The sequence below is a fragment of the Ambystoma mexicanum genome, chromosome 1q (genome assembly GCF_040938575.1).
Source record: "Ambystoma mexicanum isolate Mex_15411 chromosome 1q, UKY_AmexF1_1, whole genome shotgun sequence".
NCBI classification, from domain to species: Eukaryota; Metazoa; Chordata; class Amphibia; order Caudata; family Ambystomatidae; genus Ambystoma; species Ambystoma mexicanum.
This window is the reverse complement of record NC_090922.1, coordinates 1,119,518,070-1,119,541,714: the sequence shown is the minus strand read 5'-3', so window position 1 is coordinate 1,119,541,714 and position 23,645 is coordinate 1,119,518,070. Positions and strand designations below refer to the sequence as shown.

The following is a 23,645-nucleotide window of genomic DNA, read 5'->3' as shown; positions in this document are numbered from 1 at the left end:
CAGGTATTCCTTTGTTCTTTCATATAATTTGTGTAAAGCTACAATAATTGTATGTGATGTACCCGTGGCACCCTCGTAACCTCACAACAATTTAATAAAAACCGAAAATGGGTAAGCAGAAAAGACAATTGATAAGTCAGTAGTCTGTGTGCAAGCTGTATGGGAAGTCTCCTTAGAATTGACATTGAGCCAAGAACAGTGGAAACTGGTTTGAATGCAAACAAGGAAGATTTTGTTTAATGCTAGATACAGGCTAGTCCATTACAAATTCCTGCATCAGGCCTACTATACCCCACAAACACTTAGCAAATATTACCCGGAGAATGTGCTAGTTTGCAAGAGGTGTGGTAGGGAGCTGGCTGACTTTTACCACATGACATGGGACTGCCCACACATTAGATCTTATTGGAGAACTGTTGAGGGAACAATGAAGGAGATGCTTTCCACCACATGTACATTCTCACCGGCACTATGGCTTCTGGCGTTAATTGAAGGTGGAACTCGAACAGAGAAAAAATAGTTGGGCACGGCGTTGGTTTTTGCCAGGTACACGATAGCCAGATCGTGGGGCAAATGTAATCCTCCAATGTTCACAGCTTGGTTTGAACATATGAAACTGTGTGAACTTGGGGAAACCAGATATGCGGCAACCCTTCCTATTAATAGTCAACCATGGGACTGTTGGCCCCCATTTCACCGATATGTGCTTAAGATGGATCAATCCGACCAGGCATCGGAAGGGACTGTGAATGATGGTGAATGACGGGGCACATGGGTGGCGGGGTGAGAGCGAGGACGCAAAAAAGCATGTTGGGACATGAACTATGTTAAACGTCTGTATGTGAACTTTCTACACTGTTAACGTAGAGCTGTGCTGTGCGACAAGGGAGGGAGAGGCGGCTGGGGGGGTTGTTGGGAATTTGGTTGGTTGTTGGTTGAGTTTTAAAATGCAATAAATAAAGTTTTAAAAAAGTAGTCTGTGTGCAAAGACAATTGAATAATCAATCATTTAAAGAATAGAACTATGTAAAACAAGTTATAATTGCTGCCAGTGTAAGCAGTGAAATTGTAATTTTTGTGATACAAGTCGGGAATACACATAACCCTTTAATTCTCTTGGCTCACTCTTTCCATTTGCCTTCCCTGGCGTGCCTCCACTCCCAGCTAGGTTAAAGGTTTTCTCTGCTGAAACAGACATTGGCCAGATATGCAATATGTATATCCACCTCAAGGTACACGCAGTCCGCATCCCAAAAAAATGCCATAAACCTATAAAAGCTTACCTGCACATGATCTTTGTTAGGCAAGATTGTATGCAGTGAGTGGGAAGTGGCCTGACGCCAAGGAAGATGGCCACTTAGGACGGTAGCTCCATCCCACCTGCACATAACTAAGGCATTTTGTGTTTCTTTTCTACTCTTCTCCCAACTTTTTCATACCAGAGCTCTCTGATAACGTTCGGATGACAGGTGCTGAAATTCCAACCTCGTTCGCTTCTTCTGGAGGTCGCTGCACGGAACAGAACGTTCCAATCGCCTGCGTTGCCTTGCAGTGGCCGCACAACGTGAGGTAACTTTTGGCATTCCTCCCTCCGCGACATCCTGGCCTCCTCAACTCCTCTTGAACCACGCCTCTCAATAACCATATCCTGCAATACCTGAATACGGCCAATGCTTACAATTGTAAACATCATTTTACATGACAACCGCATCGCTAACTTATTGTTAGTTTACCGTGTGAAGCGAATGTTATTTAATTCACCGGTGCTGCAGAGTGCTACGTTGCTCCATCATATATCGAATGAGGGGAGCGTTCCAGTTTACTGTAGGGTAAACCCCTGATTAATTCAGCCATTTTCCCTGTGACTTACGAAAACCTTTTCCTCAGCCTTGAGGTTTCATTATTTGTCAACCAGCATCATATCATACTGTTTTTGGTAATACTGTGATTAGCTGTTTTAACTGCCGTTCCTTCTTTAACTCCTTACCATAAGCATCATTTAATGTGCAAGTTTGGTGCTCTTGTGGCAGTTTTTCACCACAGCATGATTCATTCATTTTTCTAACCATCTGTTTGGGCAGTACTCTACATCACATTACAGAGCATCGAGTGGCAAGTATAGCGGTTTCATTTCTGAACGGATTGCTTGAAAGTTGGTAAGAAGGACAAATGTAAAGACAAACAACTAAAGATAAAAGTATATAAATAACAAGATAAATTGAACCAACTATAGTTTACTAAGGGATTTTCAACTCAGATGCTGGGTCTGTATAAAACACACTGTTTCTTACATCTTTTGCACTCCCAAGTGCTGGCTGTGCCTCTTGCTGTTACACCTACCACCATCTAACGTGACAATTACTATTAAAAGCTCTTCTCTGTGCCCTCTGCTGGGTCCAGCTCCACAGATCCCCCAGGTGTGCAGCTGTTGAATTAGTTTGACACCTTTAGCAACAATGGCAACCAACAAACACAATTAAAAAAAACACGCCAACCATCAAAGACCCTAACCTCTACTCCACTAATTTGAAAAGGCCTAAAAGCAACTCACCTCCACCACTCAGCATATCTGATCCAACCACAGAAGCAATCCTGCTGGAAATTGGAGCACTAAAGCCCTTCATTGAGACTACAAATCAAAAACTTCAACAATTAGATAACAGGTGGAAGGGCTTTGAAGATCGAATGGGGGAAGTGGAGAGACGGGTAGGTCTTATGGAGAATGTATCCCCTAGAGTGGTACAGCTGGAAAAATCTATCAAAGACTTTGTAATGGGGTCTAGTTTCAAGGATATATCAAGCGCTTAATGATCACTGCAGGGCCTTATTGATTGGCTGAACCGGGTAATAGCAGAAGAAGAAAGGGTTAAGGTTCTTTCTTTGTCTTTTTCTCGTTGCTAGGAAACGCCGGACAAGGAGAGGGAGGAGGACATCGGTTACTGCTGGGTGTATTAAGACACGCCGCAAGATAAACAAACAGATGTTAAGAAGCGCTGTTGCGCTTGTTTTGAGAAGGTGATTTAATTGAACCAGTTAAAAAAAACGGCAGAGGCTACTCTTTTATATATGTTTTTTTTTTGTTACCAAAGAGAGAGTTGAGCTGCAGGGAGACTGCGCCTCGGAAAGGCGGAGGCACTGGTTGGCCCAGCTGAGTTCGTAACGCAGGACTGCTGTCAGCTGTTACCGAAGAGCCGAGGGGGCGGTCCACAACAGCTGATCGTTTCCGATCCATCGCTTGTCAAGCGTACACTTGCCAGACGGTACGGAGTGACGGGAGGGGCCTTCTCAGCTGATCGTCTTCGAGGGAGGCGGGGCCTCATCAGTTGTTAAGATAACGCGGACCTGCTCAGTGAGCTGCTGCTGTAAAGCGGAAAGAGCCAGGGAAACGGTGCCTCAGTGAAGAGTGTATGTGAGGCTGAAGAGTGTAATGGCTGAAAACACAATTTAAACTCAGAGAGAACTAAACTGCAATGGATGTCGCTCAAGTGAAAGATGTGAAGAGTTATTACCTTACGAATCTTGGGAGGAAATCAAAACGAGAAACTCATAGACAAACCTAAAAGACTTTCTAAGAAGTTACCATAGTACTTCAGCCTGGAGACCATTCTAAGCTACAGTATCCTTTTTCTGGTTACTTCTTATTCAAGCTGTTTACCTTTTCCTCCAATTTTATTTTAAGTTAATAAAAGTTGGCTGTTACTCCGAATTGTAGCCTGCTTATGTTTTATACCCACAAAGTGGGTATAAGTGTTAGGCAGAAACCTGTGCAGTTCCCTCTGGGACCACTGCAAAAAGTTTAAGACTACAGGAGTTAGCAGTAAACCCAATTGGTAGCAGTCTGTACCACCCTGATTTACCTGGTAGCTGTGGCTGAGCAGTCAGACTTCTCTCAAGACGAGTTAGGCCGTATTTGGAGTATACAGGATAGGGCAATTTACACAGTAGAACAAGCAGACACTAATCAGAGCTTGGGTGTAAAGATATATAATTATTTAAAAACACATCTATGGAAAACACACTGGCACTAATATGGCAAACAACTTCAATCACAGTTACTATAAGTATATATCAATCCCATAACAGTATTTCGACAAGTCTAGGTTCAACAGCACCACTTATTTGCAGACAGAGGTGAATGCTTTAACCTAGATGGCACTCTAGTATTCGTTAGAAAGGGAGAGAAAAAGGCAGGGTATGAAACCAACTCAGTACCAACACTTTTAGCAAACAAATGCAAGGCAAGCAAGGCAGGGTCTACTGTAAATCACAAAGTTCAGAGGCCAGGCCCACTCGGAGAGAGGCAAGGCGGAATGTCCAAAAAGTATCACAGTGGAAATGCACTTCAAGTCTTTGTAGCAAAATGTCACAGAAAGGTTGGACCAGTTTTACAACAAAAGTTAAGAAGGTCTGGAGGCCACCCAGTGGAAAGGTAAGGATTTAAGACACCTCACGCTAACGGTTTCAAGGGAAGCCAGGCGGACACGGTACCTTGACAGTGAAGAGACCGCTCCGGCGGGGGCAGTTGTTCCTGGTGGTGGATGCAAGTCGGGGCTTTGCCAGAAGATGAGAGGATATCGTCGTCAAGGAAAAGTTGAAGATCGTTGCACCAACAGGGAAGAGACCAGCCGCGGAGTGCTCCGTCACAAGGCACCACCTTTTGGTCGCGGTACAGTGGTTAGTGGCTATACGGTTGCCGGGGTGCTCAGCATGGGCAATTCGACCACTAGACGTCCTGGAAGCGAAGAAAAAGCAAGGGACCGGTTGTTCCCACCAGTCAAGGGAAGAAGACTCTCCAGCAGGGAGATCTCCTCTGTCGTTGGGAAGTGGTGAGTCGGTTCAGCAGGGCTCCACCAGAGGTGTGGTCGTTGCAGGTCGGCTCAGCTTTACCCTCGTCGGATTCTTAGGTCCTGTGGCGACTTCTGAAGTTCCAGTCCCAAAAGCCCTGCTTTTATGCAGAAAACCCCCATTCACTCAGCCTAGCTGTCACTCAAACATGCGAAGTGGTGAGCGGGGCGGCTCACCACTTGGGCCAATCACACAAGAGTGCGACCTGAGTTGGCAAGGCAACTCAGTCCAGGGTGCCTAAACACCCTCCCACACCCCTGTGGTACCCAGACAGAATGGCACCACTCTGGAGGGCTTCTGTGCAAAAGCCCGCCAAAAGTGGAACAAAGGGCTCAACCTCTGGTTCGGAGTTACAGAGGCGAACACATACGCCATTTTAAAAACCGAGTTCTGGCAGAAAATACCAACCGGTGGATTTATTTATGACAAATAAACCGGCGGTATGTTAGAGACTAATGTGAAAAAGTATTAGCCTCGAACAATGGGAAGAATCCCATAGGAATATATTCGCGGTCGAATATAAAAAGTAGTATCCACTGCCACCAGCCAAAACTCAACGAGGGGGGACGGGACAGTGCCCCCTCGAACAACAGACCCAGGGGTAATCGAATTACCCCTACCAGTACGTCCACAATAGGATGGTTTGTACTGGTTCTGTTAGTAAATTTAGGTCTGGTAAAGCCAATGGTGACTTTACATGCCCTGGGAGACAGTAGTCAGTCCCAGGGTATGGAGTCTATGGTGGGGATCCTCTAGGACACCCCAGTGTTACGGCACGGAGGGTGCGGTGTAACACACATAGCAAAACACATGAGACCCTATGGAGTAAAAGACCCCATAGCCCATAGAACACATTAACATTCAAAGAAATACCACAAATCATGTCCAAGAGTGGGAGAAAAAGAGTCTCACTCTTGGCAGGATGAAAAAAAAAAATCCAGAAATCCAGCAAAGCTGCTGGGGGATTCACTAGGTTAGGAAATTCAGCCTAAACAGAGAATTCTCCCTAACACAGCAGTGGGGAAAGACTGTGCCATGGAAGAACTCATCAAGACTTTGAGAAGGTCAGCACTTACTACAACAAGCACTACAAATGCAGAGACAACAAGCGCAAGTGGATAGACTAGCCTTTCAGCAGGCGTTACAGGTCCAACAAGCACAGTTTCTAGAAGCCACTAGTTTGAGGAACAGTTCACAAGTTCCTGCTTCAATCCTACAGAAATATACACCGGGTGAAGATCCCGCACATTTTATTGTGAATTTTGAGCGTGTAGCAAGGAATGCCCAATGGCCTACAGAAAGGTGGTGCACCCTTAATGACAGGAGGAATGCAAAGTGCTTACCAAACTGCAAATCCTACCGGCGATACCAACTATGGTGATATGAAGAGAGTGTTCCTGGAAAGACTAGGTCATGATGAAGAAACGTATAGAATAAAATTCAGGGAGATAAAACTGATGCCAGAAGAAACCCTGAGACAGCTATCCTACAGAGTGAAAGAACTTGCAGAGAAGTGGTTACAAGCGGCAACCTCCTCCCCACAAGAATTGACCGAGAAGATTGTTTTAGAGCAATTTGTGGAAGCACTTCCCCTACCAGTACAACGTTGGGTCAGACAACACCATTGACCCACCTTGTTGGAGGCCGTTGACATCGCCTCAGCCTATCAGAAAGCGGGGCAGGGTCGACTCCTAATTTATACTAGTAATATCCCCACATCCGGCTCCACTAACAGACCAGCGAATCAATCAAGATGGCCGAACTCCATGATTAGGAAACCAGATTCAGAGAATATCCGGAACCGACCCAACAGCAAAGGTCATTCTAACCTGAGACAAGTTCCCATGAGTATCGGAGGTCCTCACTGCTTTGAGTGTGGGGACTGGGGACACCTCACCCGACTCTGCCCAAAAAGAGGTAAAGGTGTACCAATGGATGTAGGTTTGTTTGATGCCCTCGTTGACAAGGAAGACCAAGAACAGCCTCACCTGAACAACTCTCAGTACGTGTTTACCTGCGATGCGGAGGTAAATGGAAAACATACCCATGCCATGATTGACTCTGGTAGTCTCCAAACAGCTGTCACATCAGATCTGGTAGGTGAATTTTCCAATTCCAGTAGAAAGATCCCTATTAGGTGTGTGCATGGTGATGTGAAATCGTATCCATCAAAAGAGATACAGATAAAACTGGCTGGGGAGAGAATTTGGATAGGAGCTGCAGTCTTACCAGCCCTGCCCGAGCCCTTACTAGTGAGGTCAGATGTACCAAATGTTTCTCAACTGGTTAAAAATGTAGTGAAGAGCCGGTTAGAAACTGCTCCATTTTACGACCAAGAGATCAAGAGTTCCCCGGAAAGACAGCTCAAGAGTAAGACAGACAAGAGAAACCTAAAGAGAGTGGAGAACGAAGAACGTATTACCATAGCCGTAGATTGGATGTTGGATGACGAAGGAGACAGTTTCCGGATGGCACAAGAGTTGGATCCACTTTTAAGGTATGCTCGAGAGCGTGCCTTGGATCCACCAATGGGAAAGGGACCTCATTTTGTCAAAGAGAATGGACTCTACTGTCGCGTGACGAAGAATCAAGACAATGAAAATCTTAAACAGTTACTAGTACCGAATAAATTCTGTAAAACTGTCTTGGAAGTTGCGCATTTACAAGTTGGAGAGGGTCATTTAGGGACTGAAAAGACAACTCAAAAGATTTTGTCAAGATTCTTCTGGCCAGGAGTATATAACCAAGTAGGCAAGTTCTGTCAAAGTTGCGAGGAATGTCAAAAAAAGAATAGAGCTAACGTGAGGAAATCTCCCTTACAGTCTATGCCTCTAGTTCTAGAACCCTTTAGTCGTGTAGGCATCGATATGATAGGTCCTTTAGACCCTTCAGCAAGGGGCCATAAGTATATTCTTGTAATTGTAGTCTACATCACTCGATATCCTGAGGCTTTCCCACTGAAGACCACCAATACCCAACAGATCTGTGATGTCCTAGTTCCCTTTATTAGTCGCGTAGGGATTCCTAAAGAAATTGTAACATATCGCGAAACAAATTTCCTCTCCAATGTCCTGAAGCAAGTGTGTGAAATTTTGAAAATTGATCCGAAAACGGCAGTCTATCATCCACAAACTGATGGTTTAGTAGAAAGGTACAATCAGACTATCAAACAGATGCTGAGAAAGTCTGCTTCCCCAGGAAAAAGAGATTAGGATAGAGTCCTACCCTGGATCTTGTTAACTCTTCGAAACACCCCTCAATCTTCAACCGGTTATTCTCCTTTTGAGCTCCTTTTTGGTAGGCCTGTACGAACTTTATTAGACATTTTAAAAGAGAATTGGGAAGAGCAATCTTCACAAAAGATCTCTCACAGAATATGCATACCAACTACGAGAAAAGCAAGAAAGATATTATAATAAGAACTCTCATCTCAGAAGCTTTAAAGTTGGCGATCAAGTTTTGGTACTGCTACCTACCTCTGAAAATAAAATGCTGGCAGCCTGCAGGGGACCTTTATAAAATCGAAGAGGTTCTGGGTCCACTAACGTACAGGGTGAGACAACCCGAAAAGAAGATTCCCTTACAGACTTATCACATAAACCTACTTAAAAAGTGGGTAGATCCGGTGCAGGTTTTGGCCATGATTAACAATGCTGAGTTTCAGGAAGAGCATTTTCCACGGGCTGGGAAAGGTTCCGGATAAGGAGCCTGAATATTAATCAGGAGTTGACTTTAAAACAAAGGACAGACTTGTCATCGTTGTTGAACAAGTATTCAGAAATATTTTCTTCTCTTCCTGGGAAGCCCAACCTCGCTTTCCACCACATCACTACAAAACCGGGATCCATGGTGAGGCAACGGCCATACAGAATTCCAGAAGCAAAAATTTTGGCAATTAATCAGGAGGTTCAGGAGATGTTGGACTTGGGGGATTTTGAACCTTCCCACAGTGATTGGTGCTCTCCAGTAGTCTTGGTTCCTAAACCGGATGGAAGTGTCCGATTTTGCATGGACTTCAGAAAGCTAAATGAAATTTCAAAATTTGACGCTTAGCCAATGCCAAGGATAGAAGGTCTTCTTAATCTTGGAAAAGCGAGGTTTTTGACGACCATATACCTCACAAAAGGATATTGGCAAATACCCTTACAGCCACCGGATAAAGAGAAGACAGCATTTGCCACTCCGACAGGTCTTTATCAGTTCACAGTTCTTCCTTTTGGACTTCATGGTGCTCCTGCCACATTTCAGAGATTAATGAACCGTGTCATTAAGGGTCACGAACAATATGTTGGGGCGTACTTAGACGACATTATAGTATTCAGTCAATCGTGGTCTGAACACCTTACTCATCTAGAGGCCATCCTAAGTACGTTGAGAGGCAGGGTTACATATAAATCCTAGAAAAACGCACGTGGCTAACTTTCATACCAAATATTTAGGGTATTACGTAGGGCAAGGAGTTATCAAACCACAGGAGGAAAAGCTAAAAGCAATCCACAAGCTGCAATTTCCAGGAAACGCTCGTCAAGTCGGAGCCTTCTTGGGGTTCGTCGTATATTATAGGAGGTTTATCCCACATTTTTACACTATGGCAGCCCCTCTAACAGAACTGTTAAAATCTTCTACTTCAAAAAGAGAATGGCAGACTGAAAAGACGGAGAAAGCATTCAATTCCCTGAAAGAAGCGCTGACAGATAAAGCTGTGCTACATTGTCCAGATTATAGTGCCCCGTTCTTCTTGCATACGGATGCCTCTGGAACTGGTCTGGGGGCAGTGTTATTTCAGAACCAAGGAGAAAAGGGGCGACCGATTTTATTCATAAGCAGGAATCTACTTCCACACGAATTGCAGTATGCTACTATAGAGAAAGAGTGTCTAGCTGTTAAATGGCCAATTTGAGACATTGAGATACTATCTCCTTGGGAGAGAGTTTACTTTGGTGACCAACCATGCTCCACTGGTATGGCTCGCACGCAACAAAGAGACAAATCAAAGGGTCTTAAGGTGGTTCCTTTCGCTCCAGCCCTTCTCTTTTAAGACTATACACCAACCAGGAGACTTATTAGCCCAGGCTGATTTCTGATCGCAAGCTAATACCCATCCCGAGCGTAAGGGCCCAGAAGGGGGGGGTAAAATGTTACGCTTTGTGGGTATAAGACATACGCAGACTACAATTCGGAGTAACAACCAACTTTTATTAACTTAAAACTAAATTACCAGAAGTAACCAGAAAAAGGATACTGTAGCTTAGAATGGTCTCCAGGCTGAAGTACTATGGTAACTTCTTAGAAAGTGAGTCCTGGAGTGTTGGTTTCAGCTGTTTTAACCCCAAAACAGGTCTTCATGTGGTTTCACAGTCAGGGGAGAAGTCTATTATTTGGCGTGAATAGTAGGGAAGTACTGCACAAGGTTATCTCTGCATCTTCTGCTTGGCTCGTGACTCTACAAAGTCTTTTAGGTTTGTCTGTGAGTTTCTCGTTTTGATTTCCTCCCAAGATTCGGAAGGTAATAACTCCTCACATCTTTCACTTAAGCGACATCCATTGCAGTTTAGTTCTCTCAGAGTTTAAATTGTTTTCAGCCATTACACTCTTCAGCCTCACATACACTCTTCACTGAGGCACCGATTCCCTGGCTCTTTCCGCTTTACAGCAGCAGCTCGCTGAGCAGGGCCGCGTTATCTTAACAGCTGATGAGGCCCCGCCTCCTTCAAAGACTATCAGCTGAGAAGGCCCCGCCTGTCACTCCGTACCTTCTGGCAAGCGTACGCTTGGCAAGCGAGGGATCGGAAATGATCAGCTGTTGTGGACTGCCCCCCCGGCTCTTCGTCCGTTGGTGACAGCCGACAGCAGTCCTGCATTACGAACTCAGCTGGGTTAAACCGGCGCCTCCGCCTTTCCGAGGCGCGGTCTCACTGCAGCTCAAGTCTCTCAGTGGTAACAAAAAAAACATATATAACGGAGTAGTCTCTGCCGGTTTTTTTAACTGGTTCAATTAAATCACCTTCTCAAAACAAGCGCAACAGCGCTTCTTAACATCTGTTTGTTTATCTTGCGGCGTGTCTTAATACGCCCAGTAGTAACCGACGTCCTTCTCCCTCTCTTCGTCCGGCATTTCCTAGCAACGAGAAAGACAGAAAGAATCTTAACCCTTTCTTCTTCTATTACCCGGGCCAGCCAATCAATAAGGCCCTGCAGTGATCATTAAGTGCTTGATATATCCTTGAAACTAGACCCCATTACAGACTTCAGAGGCATAATGAGGACTTTTAATATCTGTCCTGCCAGAGGGTTCAGAAGGAACAGACCACATTGCCTTTTTGCAAAAATTACTGCCAGCCATTCTTCATTTACCCATGGATACCCCATTTAACATTCAACGTGCTCACCGCATTGGTCAATCCAAAACCTCTTGTTCGTCCCACCCTCCTGCTAGAACACTCATATTTTACTTACTCGAATACACTCAAGCTCCAACTCATCTTGTCTACATCCAAGGAAAAAGAATCTCTTACTTGGCATGGAAGCAAACTTTATATCTCACAGGATGTTGCAAGAAGTACGGCTCTATGCAGAAAACAATTTTTATCCCTTTCCCCGGCGCTGAAACAGCTAAACATCCGGTATGGTTTGTATCACCCATGCTCCTTCAAGGTTAAACATAATGGTCGCTCTGTTATGTTTGATGACCCGGCGGATTTAAGAGCTTTCATACGTACCATCAAGACTGAAACTATGGACACTTCCTCTCCTGTAAATCCTTCAACCTCTTCTGGAACTTGAGGTGTCTTCTCCATTTTGCTTGTCTGCAGAACTTCACTTAATGTCATTATTATCCTCTTATCATAACTCTGGCGGGAGGGGTGCTGTGTTGGCGTCCCTCTCCCACTGTGTGCTTTCTTTTTCCTTTTGACAGCCCTGCAGGTGTCACGTGCCTCTGTTAAATATTGTATCCTTGTTTTCTACTTCCCGGTCTGATCTCCCTTTTTATCATGCTGAGGTCCTTGTCTTTTCAAATTTTAATGTTTTTTATATGTTCTCTACCTCAGTTTAAACGGCTCCTGATTAGACCCCCCTCCTCCTTCCGTGATTCCTCATGTGTTTTCCATTTGTGTCTTGGTCTATGGGATTGTTATTATAGTTTATTACTAAATCGTGTTGCTTTTATGAAACATCTCCCTTCTAGGTACATCTTTGTTTTCTGCTCACTATGGATCTATATTATGTCTCTAACACTAATTAATCGAGAATGTTATTTAAATGTGTTACTTGGAACATCAAGGGCTGTAACAATCCCATTAAAGATGTAAGATTCTATCTCATCTTAATAAATTTAAAACCATCTGTAGCATGCATACAGAAGACCCACTTATCTAGCAAAGAGGCCATGAGACTGAAGTCCTTGTGGGTTAAAGAAATTATCACAAGCACGGCAGTAGCCAAGAAGAATGGAGTAACCAAAAACTACCTTTCAAGATGTTGACACTGAGGGGAGTTGGGTGTGGGTCAAGCTCCTGATTGACTCTATGCAGCTATCTATTCTGAACATTTACGGGCCCACCATACCCGACTGTCAAATTATTCTCAAAAATAGCTCCACTAATCTTATTGTATGCAGGGATGTCAATCAGGTCCTTGACCTGTTCCTGGATAGGAAATCCAGCTGTGCATTTAAAACCTCCAAATCTCTCAAGTCCTTTCTAGGTTGCCTGGCAGAAACCGGTCTTATTGACTCCTGGAGGCTCTCCCATCCTACACAACTGGATTATACATTTCACTCATCTACTCGTAACACACTCTCTCACCTAGACTACATATTCTCCTCCAAAACTCTTACAGGCACCATTGTTGATTCCACAATCTCCAACATTATCTCGGACCACGCCCCTCTTAGCACCTCCTTTGATTTTGACGACATTAGTAAACCTTCTTCCTGTTGGAAATGTAATATTCACTTACTACAAGACCAACAGTTTATTGAATCTGTTTAATCATTCCTGCAACAATTCTATGCTGAAAACCATGATAGTGATACCTCCACAGTAAATAACTGGGATGCGTTTAAGGCTGCACTTAGAGGCCACATTATGGCATACTCGGGGAGGAAAAGAAATTGCGTAAAAAACATCTCGACGATCTATACTCTCAGTTGACATCTGCTGAGCAAAGTTATTATCAAAATTCCAATACAATGAATCGCCTTCTGGTCATGGATTTACGCTTCCATATTAACAATGAGCTTACTGACTTGGCTGCTGGAGCCATTCTAAAATATAAAACTAAGATATACCAAACATCCAATAAGGCCAGCAAGACACTTGCCTCATACCTAAAGACTAAGAAAGAAAGGTTTTATATATCACACATCAAAGATACATCCAGCACTTTACATAATCATCCAAAACACATGTTGAATTGTTTCAAGAAATGTTATGAAAATCTATATACCGCAAAAGCCTCTGTCCCTTCTGAGAACATTGAATCATTTCTCAACAAAATCTATAGAACGTCTTATCCTCAAACTGACCTCTCTCATCTACATAATGACATTACACTTTCTGAGATTGCACACGCCATTAAGGGTTTGGGCAGGGGGAAAGCCCCTGGTCCGGTTGGCCTCTCTGCCGAATTTTATAATACTCTTGCTCATTCCCTTACTCCTAAACTCAAATATTTGTTTTCTTACTTCATGTCTCAAAAATCCTCTTCTGGCTCTTTCTCTGAAGCTCTGCTCATATTATTCCCGGAATCTGACAAAGACCCCACACTACCCTGTAACTATCGCCCCATATATCTCATTAACATGGAGAGTAATATCTTTGCTAAAATTCTCGCCAACAGAATAGAGTCCTCCCCCCTGCTTTGATTAAATCTGACCAAGTCGGATATGTGAAAGGACGCAATATCTCTTCCAATGCGAGATTGTTACTTATTGCTCTTTACATTGTTTCCATAGACAAGGCTATATGGCTATTGCACTCGATGCAGAAAAAGCTTTCGACCGTGTCAATTGGGACTTTTATGTTTCAATCTCTCCAATGGCACGGTTGTGGTGAAAAATGTATTTCTCTTGTTAAACTTCTCTACTCTTGCTCCTAATCTTCTATCAATATCAATGGCCAATCCTCATCCTTTTTTCCTTTACTTAGAGGTACGCAACAAGGTTGCCCTCTCCCCCCTATCTTATATATCCTCTCTTTAGAACCCCTGTTGGAGCTCATCGGATCTGACAGAAATATACCAGGTATTCCAGGAGGTACATCACATATCAAAAGTGCGACATATGCTGACGATGTCCTCATCTTCATCAAAAAACCCAAACTCCACCTTCCTCATTTACTCAACACACACCACCTTTTCAGCCTAGTTTCAGATTATAAACGTAACAAAGACAAATCCGAAATCCTACCCCTCAACTCCTTTTGTCTTAAACACAATGTAGATGTCTTTGGTTTCAAATGGTGCAATGATTCGATCAAATATCTTGGTATTAGTTTTGCCCCACAATACATGACACTATTAAACTCAACACGCAAATACTGCTGGATAAACTTAAAGGCCTAACCTCCAAGTGGTCCCCTCTTTATCTTTCTTGATGTGGCCGGCTTGATACAATCAAAATGATGCTCTCCCCTATTATCCTATATTACCTGCAGTCCTTCCAGTTCCACTACCTTTCTCTTTTAAAATCCATCTATTCTGTCCTACTTAATTTCCTCTGAATGTTAAGCTCACCTGGTCTCTGCGGAGGCGTTGGGGCACGGTTGCAGCCCTCCTTGAACTTGAATCACCCCCTTCAGGCCTCTCCCTGAGTAGAAAAGCTGTGAACGGTGGTACGTGGTGATACTGCTTCTGGGTGGAGATAAGAGTGTGTGAGTACGCCAATCTGTGATTGTTGTACCACTCGAACTCTTCACCCCCCAAAGTACGGTTTCTGTGAGCATACGCCAGCCTATAAAGCTCACCTGTGAATTATGGAAGATAAGCTCTCCGTCCTGCTACTTCTGGCAGGGGCGCGTCGAATGGGATCTAGTTCCTTCACTGATCTCTGATAAGGATTAGTCCAGTCCAGCTGCAACTATACTTCTCCTTATGATTGGTTACTCTTTCTTGAGCTCTTGTGATGCTGTTCGTTCTGTTTAATGTCTTTATATGTTGCTCCTATTTATGCCCGCAATAATGTCTCTCTTCTGTTTTCTTCCCTTAGATGGAAATGCGGCCTCAACGCAGCTGTGAGACCCTGCCGGATGGAAGATGGATGCTACCGCAATGTTCGACAGCAGGTAAGTGATGGTTTAAGGAAAAGTGCAAAGTATGGAGAAGCCCAACCTTAAACTGACTGTTTTTTCGATGTCTAACCTTGTCTTCTGGTTTTCCTTGCAGGCACTGCTGTCGACAATGGAGCGTGTCGTGCTGCGGTGCCAAGATGAAGATTTCGGCGTTCCGGAAAGTGTAGAGATGAATACTTGGTTTGGCGAAGAGATGTACAGGTAAGAACAGCTTCCCCCAGTTGGTAAGTATGCTGGCAGGAAGCAGGATGTCAAGGAAGCGGGATCTGCAAAGGTAAGTCTGACCTCAAACAACGGTGAGCATTACGCTGCTTGCAAATGCAGAATAACGCGAAGCGTCTGTCTTGAGGAGCGGGGCAGCATATATAGCTGAGATCGTGGGCACGCTCATTAGGGCCGGCTTACCAGCCACACCCTGCCACTCCTAGAGAGTGAGCACGCGCAAAGGCAATCCATTGGCAGCCACAACCAAGAATACACTTGGGGCTGCTTAATGGATGGAATGTTCAAAGTTAATGTATCCTGCTTAATGGATTGAATGTTCAAGGTTAATGCATCTGAAGTGCTATGTCCATAATAAAACCCTTTTGGCGCCAGGACAGTGTCCACCCAGGTCTCCTGTGTATGCGACCCCTGCATGCCTGTGCCTCTGACTTCATGACCATGACACTGGGGTCACAGAAAATGCGAAAGAATTGCTGTTGCTAAGTTAGAGGCTCCATATGACATGGTTGCATTTAGGTTTCCGGACTTCGAATTATATCATTCTGCATTCCTTCTTAAATAATCCTGTTGCTGGTTAACCTCTTCCCTTATTTTAGACACTCCCTCTTAGTTTACTTTAGAGAAACATCTGGTTTATCCATATGAATTAGCTGACCTCATCTATCTATTTAACTATACCTCTGTTACCCTGTCGGACCCCATTCAGGCCTCTATCTCTGCCCTGAAGATTTTTCTTTTCCTCACACTAAAACTACTAATAAAATACCCTCCCCTTTGCTGTGGCACAATAAAAACATTGTTATCAACCATAGGACCTTGAGTCGAAGATCTTTAGGCTACTCCATCTTACCATGATCTCCGACCTCAAGGCCTCTACATTTTGAGGCCATCACCTCAAAGTCTGTTGTACAGCCTGTTTGTTTGTTATGGGAAATTGATTTTGGTTGTGCTCTTGATGATGGCACACGGTCCTTGATATTCTCCAAAACCAGATGCATCTCGGTATCAGCCAATATAACGCAGCATTTCCTCTTTTTTTCATAGAACGTTTATTACTCCTGTGAATATATCAAAATCTAAGAATTTTAATGACACATGTGGGTCATGTGTTTACCCTCCTGCCTCATATGAATTCATCTTCTTTAAATGTCCTTTGATTTTTACATTTTGGCAAGATGTATGGAAACACCTTAAATCTATGTTTATGGTCGATGTCCCGCTATCCTTTTGAATATCATTTTAGCTAGTTTGGCTGTAATATCCTGTGAGTTGCATGCTTCAGCCAAACTTTGATTTATTTATTATCATTGTTTTAAAACTCATTACTTCCAATAGGAAGAACTCGCACTCTCTTTCTATCAGAGGATGGTGGAACAAATCTGTCACATACAAAGATTGGAATTATGCATGGCCAACTATCAAGACTCTATTCCCAAATAGAACTCAAAATGCTCTTTTTTTTATTCACTACTTGGACTGTTTCAATGCCTCCTCACATGGTACATGAACCCGTTTTTTGTGTACTCCACATGTTTCATATGATGCTATTTTTATTATGTCATAAACGTACTAAAGACTATATTGTTTATCTATATTCCCACTCCCCCTCAGTCTTTCTGTTCTCTTGTTTGTACTTTGTCCGTGTTCCCCTGTCTGTCTTGGCATATCATATCGGTATTTCCTTTGCAGATTTTACTGGTCACTCACCTGTTCTCTCACTTAATCATTATTTACTGTTGCTAATTCATCCATGTTACATTGTTTTTCTGATGAGTTTCTCAGTATTGACTTCAACTATACTGGATGGATGGGTTGTCCTTTGTATTAATATGTCCTCATGGATTTCTGCATTGTTATTAAATTGTATTATTGTTATAATTCTAATAAACATTTATTAAACTGAAAGATTGTATGCAGTAACCCTGTGGGAGACTGCACCAGGCTTTTCCCCTTGGTATTAGGTAACCCACCTATTGTTATAGGTCTGTATTAAACAAGTTGGTAGAGTGACTGAGCAGCCAGATTTATCTCGAGAGGGGTAAATGTGAGCTGTAGCATCGAAATCCACAAATACAAGTATCCAAATAACACTTAGACTCAAGGTTATTGTTGTTTTGTTTGTTTTGAATAAAATTAAATACATTTTAAAAAAAACACACTCAAGGTTTTCCAGTCAAATAATTATTTAGTTAACGGTCAGTTTTAAATGAGCATTCTTTAAAAAGGGCAATGTGCAACAGTAAATATACACCACTTCATAAAACTTTCTCAGAATCGAGGTAAGCAAGCAGATATTCGTTATAGATGCTTCATACACACTTCTACACCCTGAGGTGACTTCAATTACTAGGACAGTAATGGCATTTATATATCACTTTTTCACTTGGTAAAATTCTGAGGTTGTGTTAAAGAAAAAGGTTAACATGTTCTCAGAGCACGTGAGCACTTTTCCATCTCCCAATGAAGTCTAGATAAAACCTTTCCCAGCAATAATTAGTTAAACCAATGTACCACCTATGAGGGACAGTTAAAATAAGTCAATGGGTCAGAAGAGTCTGCAGGGAGCCAAGACAGCCAAAGTCAATTTGAACAATGTCTATGAAGCTGAGGCACTTCTTAGATAGCACACAGTCTTGCACAGAGTTAGAGAGTTTGGAGAACGTTGGGCCACAAGCTATGAGGATTGTTGGGGTAGAGCTGAGATCAGTTCTGCAAAAAGTAGAAAAGTAGCTACTGCAAGTCTCAAGTGAGATAATACAATCTACAGACAAAAGAGGTAAGTACCCCTTAGTCGGCACAGTACCATAGGTTAGAAGAAGAGGATCCAGCTGGCTTCTGTTCTGGTTGCAGTGTTGCATATCCTGGTTTCCTGGGCCTCCGTCGTGGGGACAAGAGGGAGGATGTTTGGAGGACTCCTGCACTGCAGTTCAAAGGTCTGTGGTGGCTACGGCTCTTTTCAGATCAGTGGCACTTTGTAGGTTCAGCTACCGGCAAATAGCACCACCGTAGATCTTGGACACTTGAAGGCCTTCCTTCACTCCTTGAGTTCAGCTCTCTGGTGTGGGGACTCGAGCTTGGGTTGTCCTGCTTCTGAAGCGTCCTCCGGATCTTCCTGGAGCTTCGGTCCGGTTTAAAGACTATGCACACAACCACAGATTTCTCGGCCCCTGGCACTCCGTTCCAGCAGCAGCAAGGAAGTACAGCCAGTTGGGGGAAGGTCCTCCAACAAAGTTCTTCTTGGGGTTAGTTGGTCCCACTAACCCAAGGGAAGAAGTCGTCCCATCCGGGCTTCTCTAGTCTATTCGGAATTGGAGCTTCAGCACAGCAGCAGTGCTTCACCGGGCAGTTCAACGGTCCAGGAAGATGCAGCAAGCTTCTCTTCAAGATTCCTTTGTCGGATGTTTCGTCCAGTGGTCGACTCTGCCTTCAATTCAAGAAGCCTTGTCTTTTATGCAGGTTTCTCCCATTCATGCACAGCCTATCTGTCACTCACACAGCCAGCCAATCAGCACTGGGTGCATTCAGGTAACCAAGGAAATTGAGGACCAGGAGTTTTGCGCACCTCCCTCGCATCCGGCCCTGCCATACACGCTAGAGCCAGAGGCAGGGTCAGTACTGAAGCCCGCCGAAGGCAAAACAAACAAAAGGGTTAAACCTGATTTGGCGCGCAGAGGAAAAACCCCAAAAAGACCTCACTAACAAGAAATGGCGAAAAAAGACCGGGGCCATTTTGACACAATGGTCACCCATGGGTGCTATACTGCAACTTGTAAAAATGCACAATGGTAGGACAACTAAACCACTGCCACCAGCCATTGAAAGTAGTGAGCGTAATATAAAAAAGGTTACATGAGTATGTAGGAAAAGGGGTTACTAAGTAACCCCCCAGCACTCCACATAGGATAGGGTGTGCTGGACCTACATAAGAAAACAGGTAAAGTCAATTTTACTTTACTACTCTTGGGAACAGTAGTTCACCCAAGAGAGGGTATTTAAACTGTGTGAGAAATCCAAAGGACTTCTCTGTGACACTGCACTGAAGGTGCTGTGTGTCACAATACAAAAGGTGGATGTCTATGGAGTTTGTCAGACTCCAGAAACAAAGAAACAGAGTCCAAATTAGATCAAAAATATATGAGCGAGTGGGAAAAAGGTCTCACTTAGGGCAGAAATTAGGAGTCCTAAAGTCCAGCAAAAGAGCTGGGGGTCTCTAAGGTTGAAGGGAATTAGCAAAGAAATGAGAATTCTCCCTAACAATCTTCATGCATCAACACAACAGCATAGCAGTCTTGCACCGCTTCCTCTTACCAAGCACCAAGAGATCATGAAAATGGCATCCGCTGCGTTAACTAAAATTCATTCACCTAACAGTGTTCTTTAATTTCCATCACTTCGCAGCATCCCTGTTGTTCAGCAACACACTTTTTGAACTTGCACTGTTCCTTAGTTCATCTTTAGTAGAGCAGTTATCCTTGGCCTTCTTGAGCATTTCAGTAAATCGAAACTTACATTCACTTTTTTTTTAGTTTGTAAAGGTCAATGCAAAGCCCTCTTCTAAGAAATCCCAATCTGGGTTTTCTCATTCCATTTAAATAAAGTCCTATGAACCTTGAGTGGTGTTACTTCTTATTTAGGGCTATACAGTTGATAACTCATGCTTATATTTCCCCCTACCAGTTTAGCCTTTAAATCCACCAGGCACAAGCGAACGTCTCTGGGTGTTGTTCATTTCTGAGACCATAGCATAATATCCCAAGCAGAGGTCGAAGTGGAAAGAAACAAACACGAATTCCCAGTTCCTCTACTTTTCTTTATACTTGCACCTGTACTTTCAAAAGGCTCTCCAAGTAAGCCTTGATGTGTGTAACTTGCAGGAAAATGTGCTGCCTCCCACTTAAAGCGATTCAAGCGTGCATGTCTAATACTAAGCTACCAAAAGCTTTTTACATTTTTAAAAATGATTATTCGGAAAAGCCTGGTTTTTCATGTGACTTTTTAATTCTACATTTAAAATTTAAGACTAACCATCCAAACGTGTTTCTAGTACAATGTGGTATTCCGTGCATCCTAAAGAAAGATTGCGTGCCATAGATGTCATAACGGACAGATGCTGCCAGTCCCATGCATTCTACATATTTCCCGGCGCCACCTTTTCTCTTCCAAACTGTATTGATGGAAGGCGAAAGAAATAATGTGAAGAAATTAAGCTGTGAATGTAGGTAGTCTGTTGACAGAAGGAATGTGGCTGCATGGTGAACAAGTACGTATGCAGTGTGCAGTTCGACGAACATACAAAGTTGTACGCAGAACTGGGATATGAATCTCTATTCCAGCGTTATCCATGGATTATACGTTTTGGGCACATCCACGTCTTCTGATTAATCTTAAGGAGAGCAATTGCCCTGTTTTTAACCATTGTTAACATTATGTTCAACGCTACCTTCCGAAATCTGGCATTAAAGAGATGTAATGTTTCTTTGTTATTGTTTCTTTTTTTCTAATCTAAAGGAACCACTCAAGAAAACCTTGATAAACTAATACAACATGGACACATAGAAAATGATGGTGATGTGATACGGAACTGGAAATACCTTGGTGTGCCAATTCTGTCTTCTGTGAGTATTAATGAAATGGATTGTGTTCTCCATGATACCATGTAAAAATGACGTTATCTTGTTGTGTGGTGTGATTAATCGCACTTTCGTAGGCAATTGCTAGGCTGATAACCTTACAGATTTTTGTTGTTGCATGAATTGCTTTTTTTTGTTTTTCATTGTTATTGCAACACAAGAAGAAAATATACATTTGAAGTTAACTATGGAATGTGTCCTGAGCAAGATTCACAAATGGAGATCAGACTCTTGCAGCCTACATCCTTCTTCTCTAGTGTCACGTTAATTTACAAAACCACCTGCATCAATCAGCAAATAAACCCATTTTCAATGGATTGTAGGGAACAGAAGGAATGAGAGGATTTATTCAATTATTTACAAAGAATTGTCCGAACAATTTGGCGCAGTGCACTCGTTTTATTTGCACAATTTTCAGAAGTGCTCAGGGGACCTGAGCATTTTAGAAGGGGCTGGACAATGGCCTAAAGATGCCTTTTACATCCCCATTGCACACATAGCTCCTGACATTATCTTCAAACTTTCTCAATTTAGGGCCTGATTCATGGAACATTTTCCTATGGGATTGCGCCATTACAAAACACTTCCAAGAATCAGGCCCTTAGTCGGAAATGATTCCAGGTGAAAGTGAAAATATTATTCTTTGTTATTATTTTTTACATTCAGTGTGACAAATCAACCTTTACTTTGAAAATCTGATCTCTCCAAATGTCCCTGTTATTTTGGACCTTTCCTTCAATTTGCTGGGCTGGCCGCTTCATTTCGCTCCGCTATCCCCCCAGCTCTTATTCATTCCTTGTTTGGATTAGATAAGAGTATCCCATATGCTTTACTAAAGAGTAAACCATGTGTTGTGCCTCTCCATTAGTAGACAATGTATTTTCACGGTCTTCTCTCCAACACATTTCTTTTTCTTTTTTGCAGTGCATGCATTGCGCTACCCTTCCTTACTACATCAACTGAACGCTGCACTCTGGAATGCTCAGTTGGTATGCAACAAAACGTCTTTTCCCACAGACTCGCATCATGGCAGCTCTTCTCCTCCCCTAGATATCCTTGCTATCTCTGAAACCTGTAATTCTTCATCTGACACTGCCACCCTGTCGGCCATACATGACTATATGATGCAAAACAATGCTTCATTCAATCTCCTTGTCGGACTGGCAGAGGTACAGGAGTTGGACACACACTCTTCCTGCCTCCTCGCCTCACAAATCTCCGATGCCACGGCTTCTACCTCCTTTTGAATTCACCAGCACTAATATTGCTCTGCCTCACTCAGTTCACATCATCTCCAGCTCTCATACTCCTGGTCCCACTGGGTCATTCTTTAATGAACTGGGGCAACTCCTTCATTCTCTTTCCACTAAACATCACCTAATTCTCTTGGGTGAGTTTATACCCCTCTCCAACCATTTCTCAGAAATCGGAACGTTCAGCATTTTCTTAGTGGCCACGCTCTCCATTCTATTCATAACCTACCAACCCACAACGTGGTTAATTTTTTGGATCACTTATTCATCTCCTCTCTGTCATCCACTAATACTACTGTCGCACTATCCCTATCTGATCACTCCATTGTTTCCACCATCATCTACTTTCCACCCTCTGACCTCTCACCACTTGCCTCACCCAAAACTAAAAGGACATTTTAAACCTGCCATTCGTCCTTTTCTCTCTGACCTATAGTTCTCGCTCTCTTCCTTCACACCTGATGCCTTTTCCATTGTTGTTTCCTTCTCCAGCGTCCATTCCCTACTATGATGCATTCTCCTCTCACTCCCCACTGTTAACGTTCACCCCTAAGTCTCTGCATCCTCAACGTTGGGTTATCCCATTCATATGCTGTTTCCGCACAGACATGCATCGGCTGTTGTGCAAATGGAGCAAAAAGGGAGTTCTTCCTCACATTCGACTCACTCCAACCATCCTTGCTGGCTAGAGGGTACTCTAAACTCACTCCTACATCTATAGCCATCAACTCCACTCTCACTACTAATAACCTAGCTGAATATTTGGCTCCAGAAATATCCACAATTGGAGACTCTCTCCTGAACTTCCTCACTCTCCCTCCTCCTACATTCTACACTCTGCCTACTCTTACATCCTCTGCCTCCCACTTTACTTGCGCTAATACTCAAGACGTCCTATCCGTACTGATGAAGGCTAACCCCCTTGTGCCCCATCAGACTCTCCTGCTCCTCAGCTAATCAAACCTTTTGCCCCGTTACTGGCTTCTAACCTTTCTGATCTCGTCAACTTGTCCTTCTACTCTGCTTGCTTTCCCTCCATTTTCAAAACTGCCATAGTCCTCCCTTTCCTAAAAAAGCAAGGGGCTGACCGGAACTTGCCAGTAACCATTCAACCGTTGGCTCTCCTTCTGCAGTACTCTTAAATGCTGGAAAGGGTTGTGTTGGAATGTCTTAGCAATTTCTCAGACCATCCACAACCTTCAAACCCCCCTACAAGCAGCTTTACACTCCCGTCACTCCACATAAACTTCTCTCATGAATGTCCCCAACTTCATCGCCTCTGCGAAGCACAAAACCTATCCTAATTCTCCTTGACCTGTCTGCTTCCTTTGACACTGTGAATCGCTCAGATCTTCTTAATACTCTCTTCCTGGAATTTGCTATGAAGCCCTTGCTTGGATTGA

The 23,645-nt window shown here is 43.4% G+C and overlaps 1 protein-coding gene across 1 annotated transcript in view; it reads left to right on the top strand.

Moving 5' to 3' along the window:
* Positions 1-23,645, top strand: part of STXBP3 (syntaxin binding protein 3) — a 639,289-nt gene that overhangs the window by 489,645 nt on the left and 125,999 nt on the right. The window contains exon 15 of the mRNA XM_069641861.1: positions 20,868-20,974. Coding sequence (XP_069497962.1) covers positions 20,868-20,974 — 107 coding nt within the window. The remainder of the gene's footprint in view (positions 1-20,867; positions 20,975-23,645) is intronic.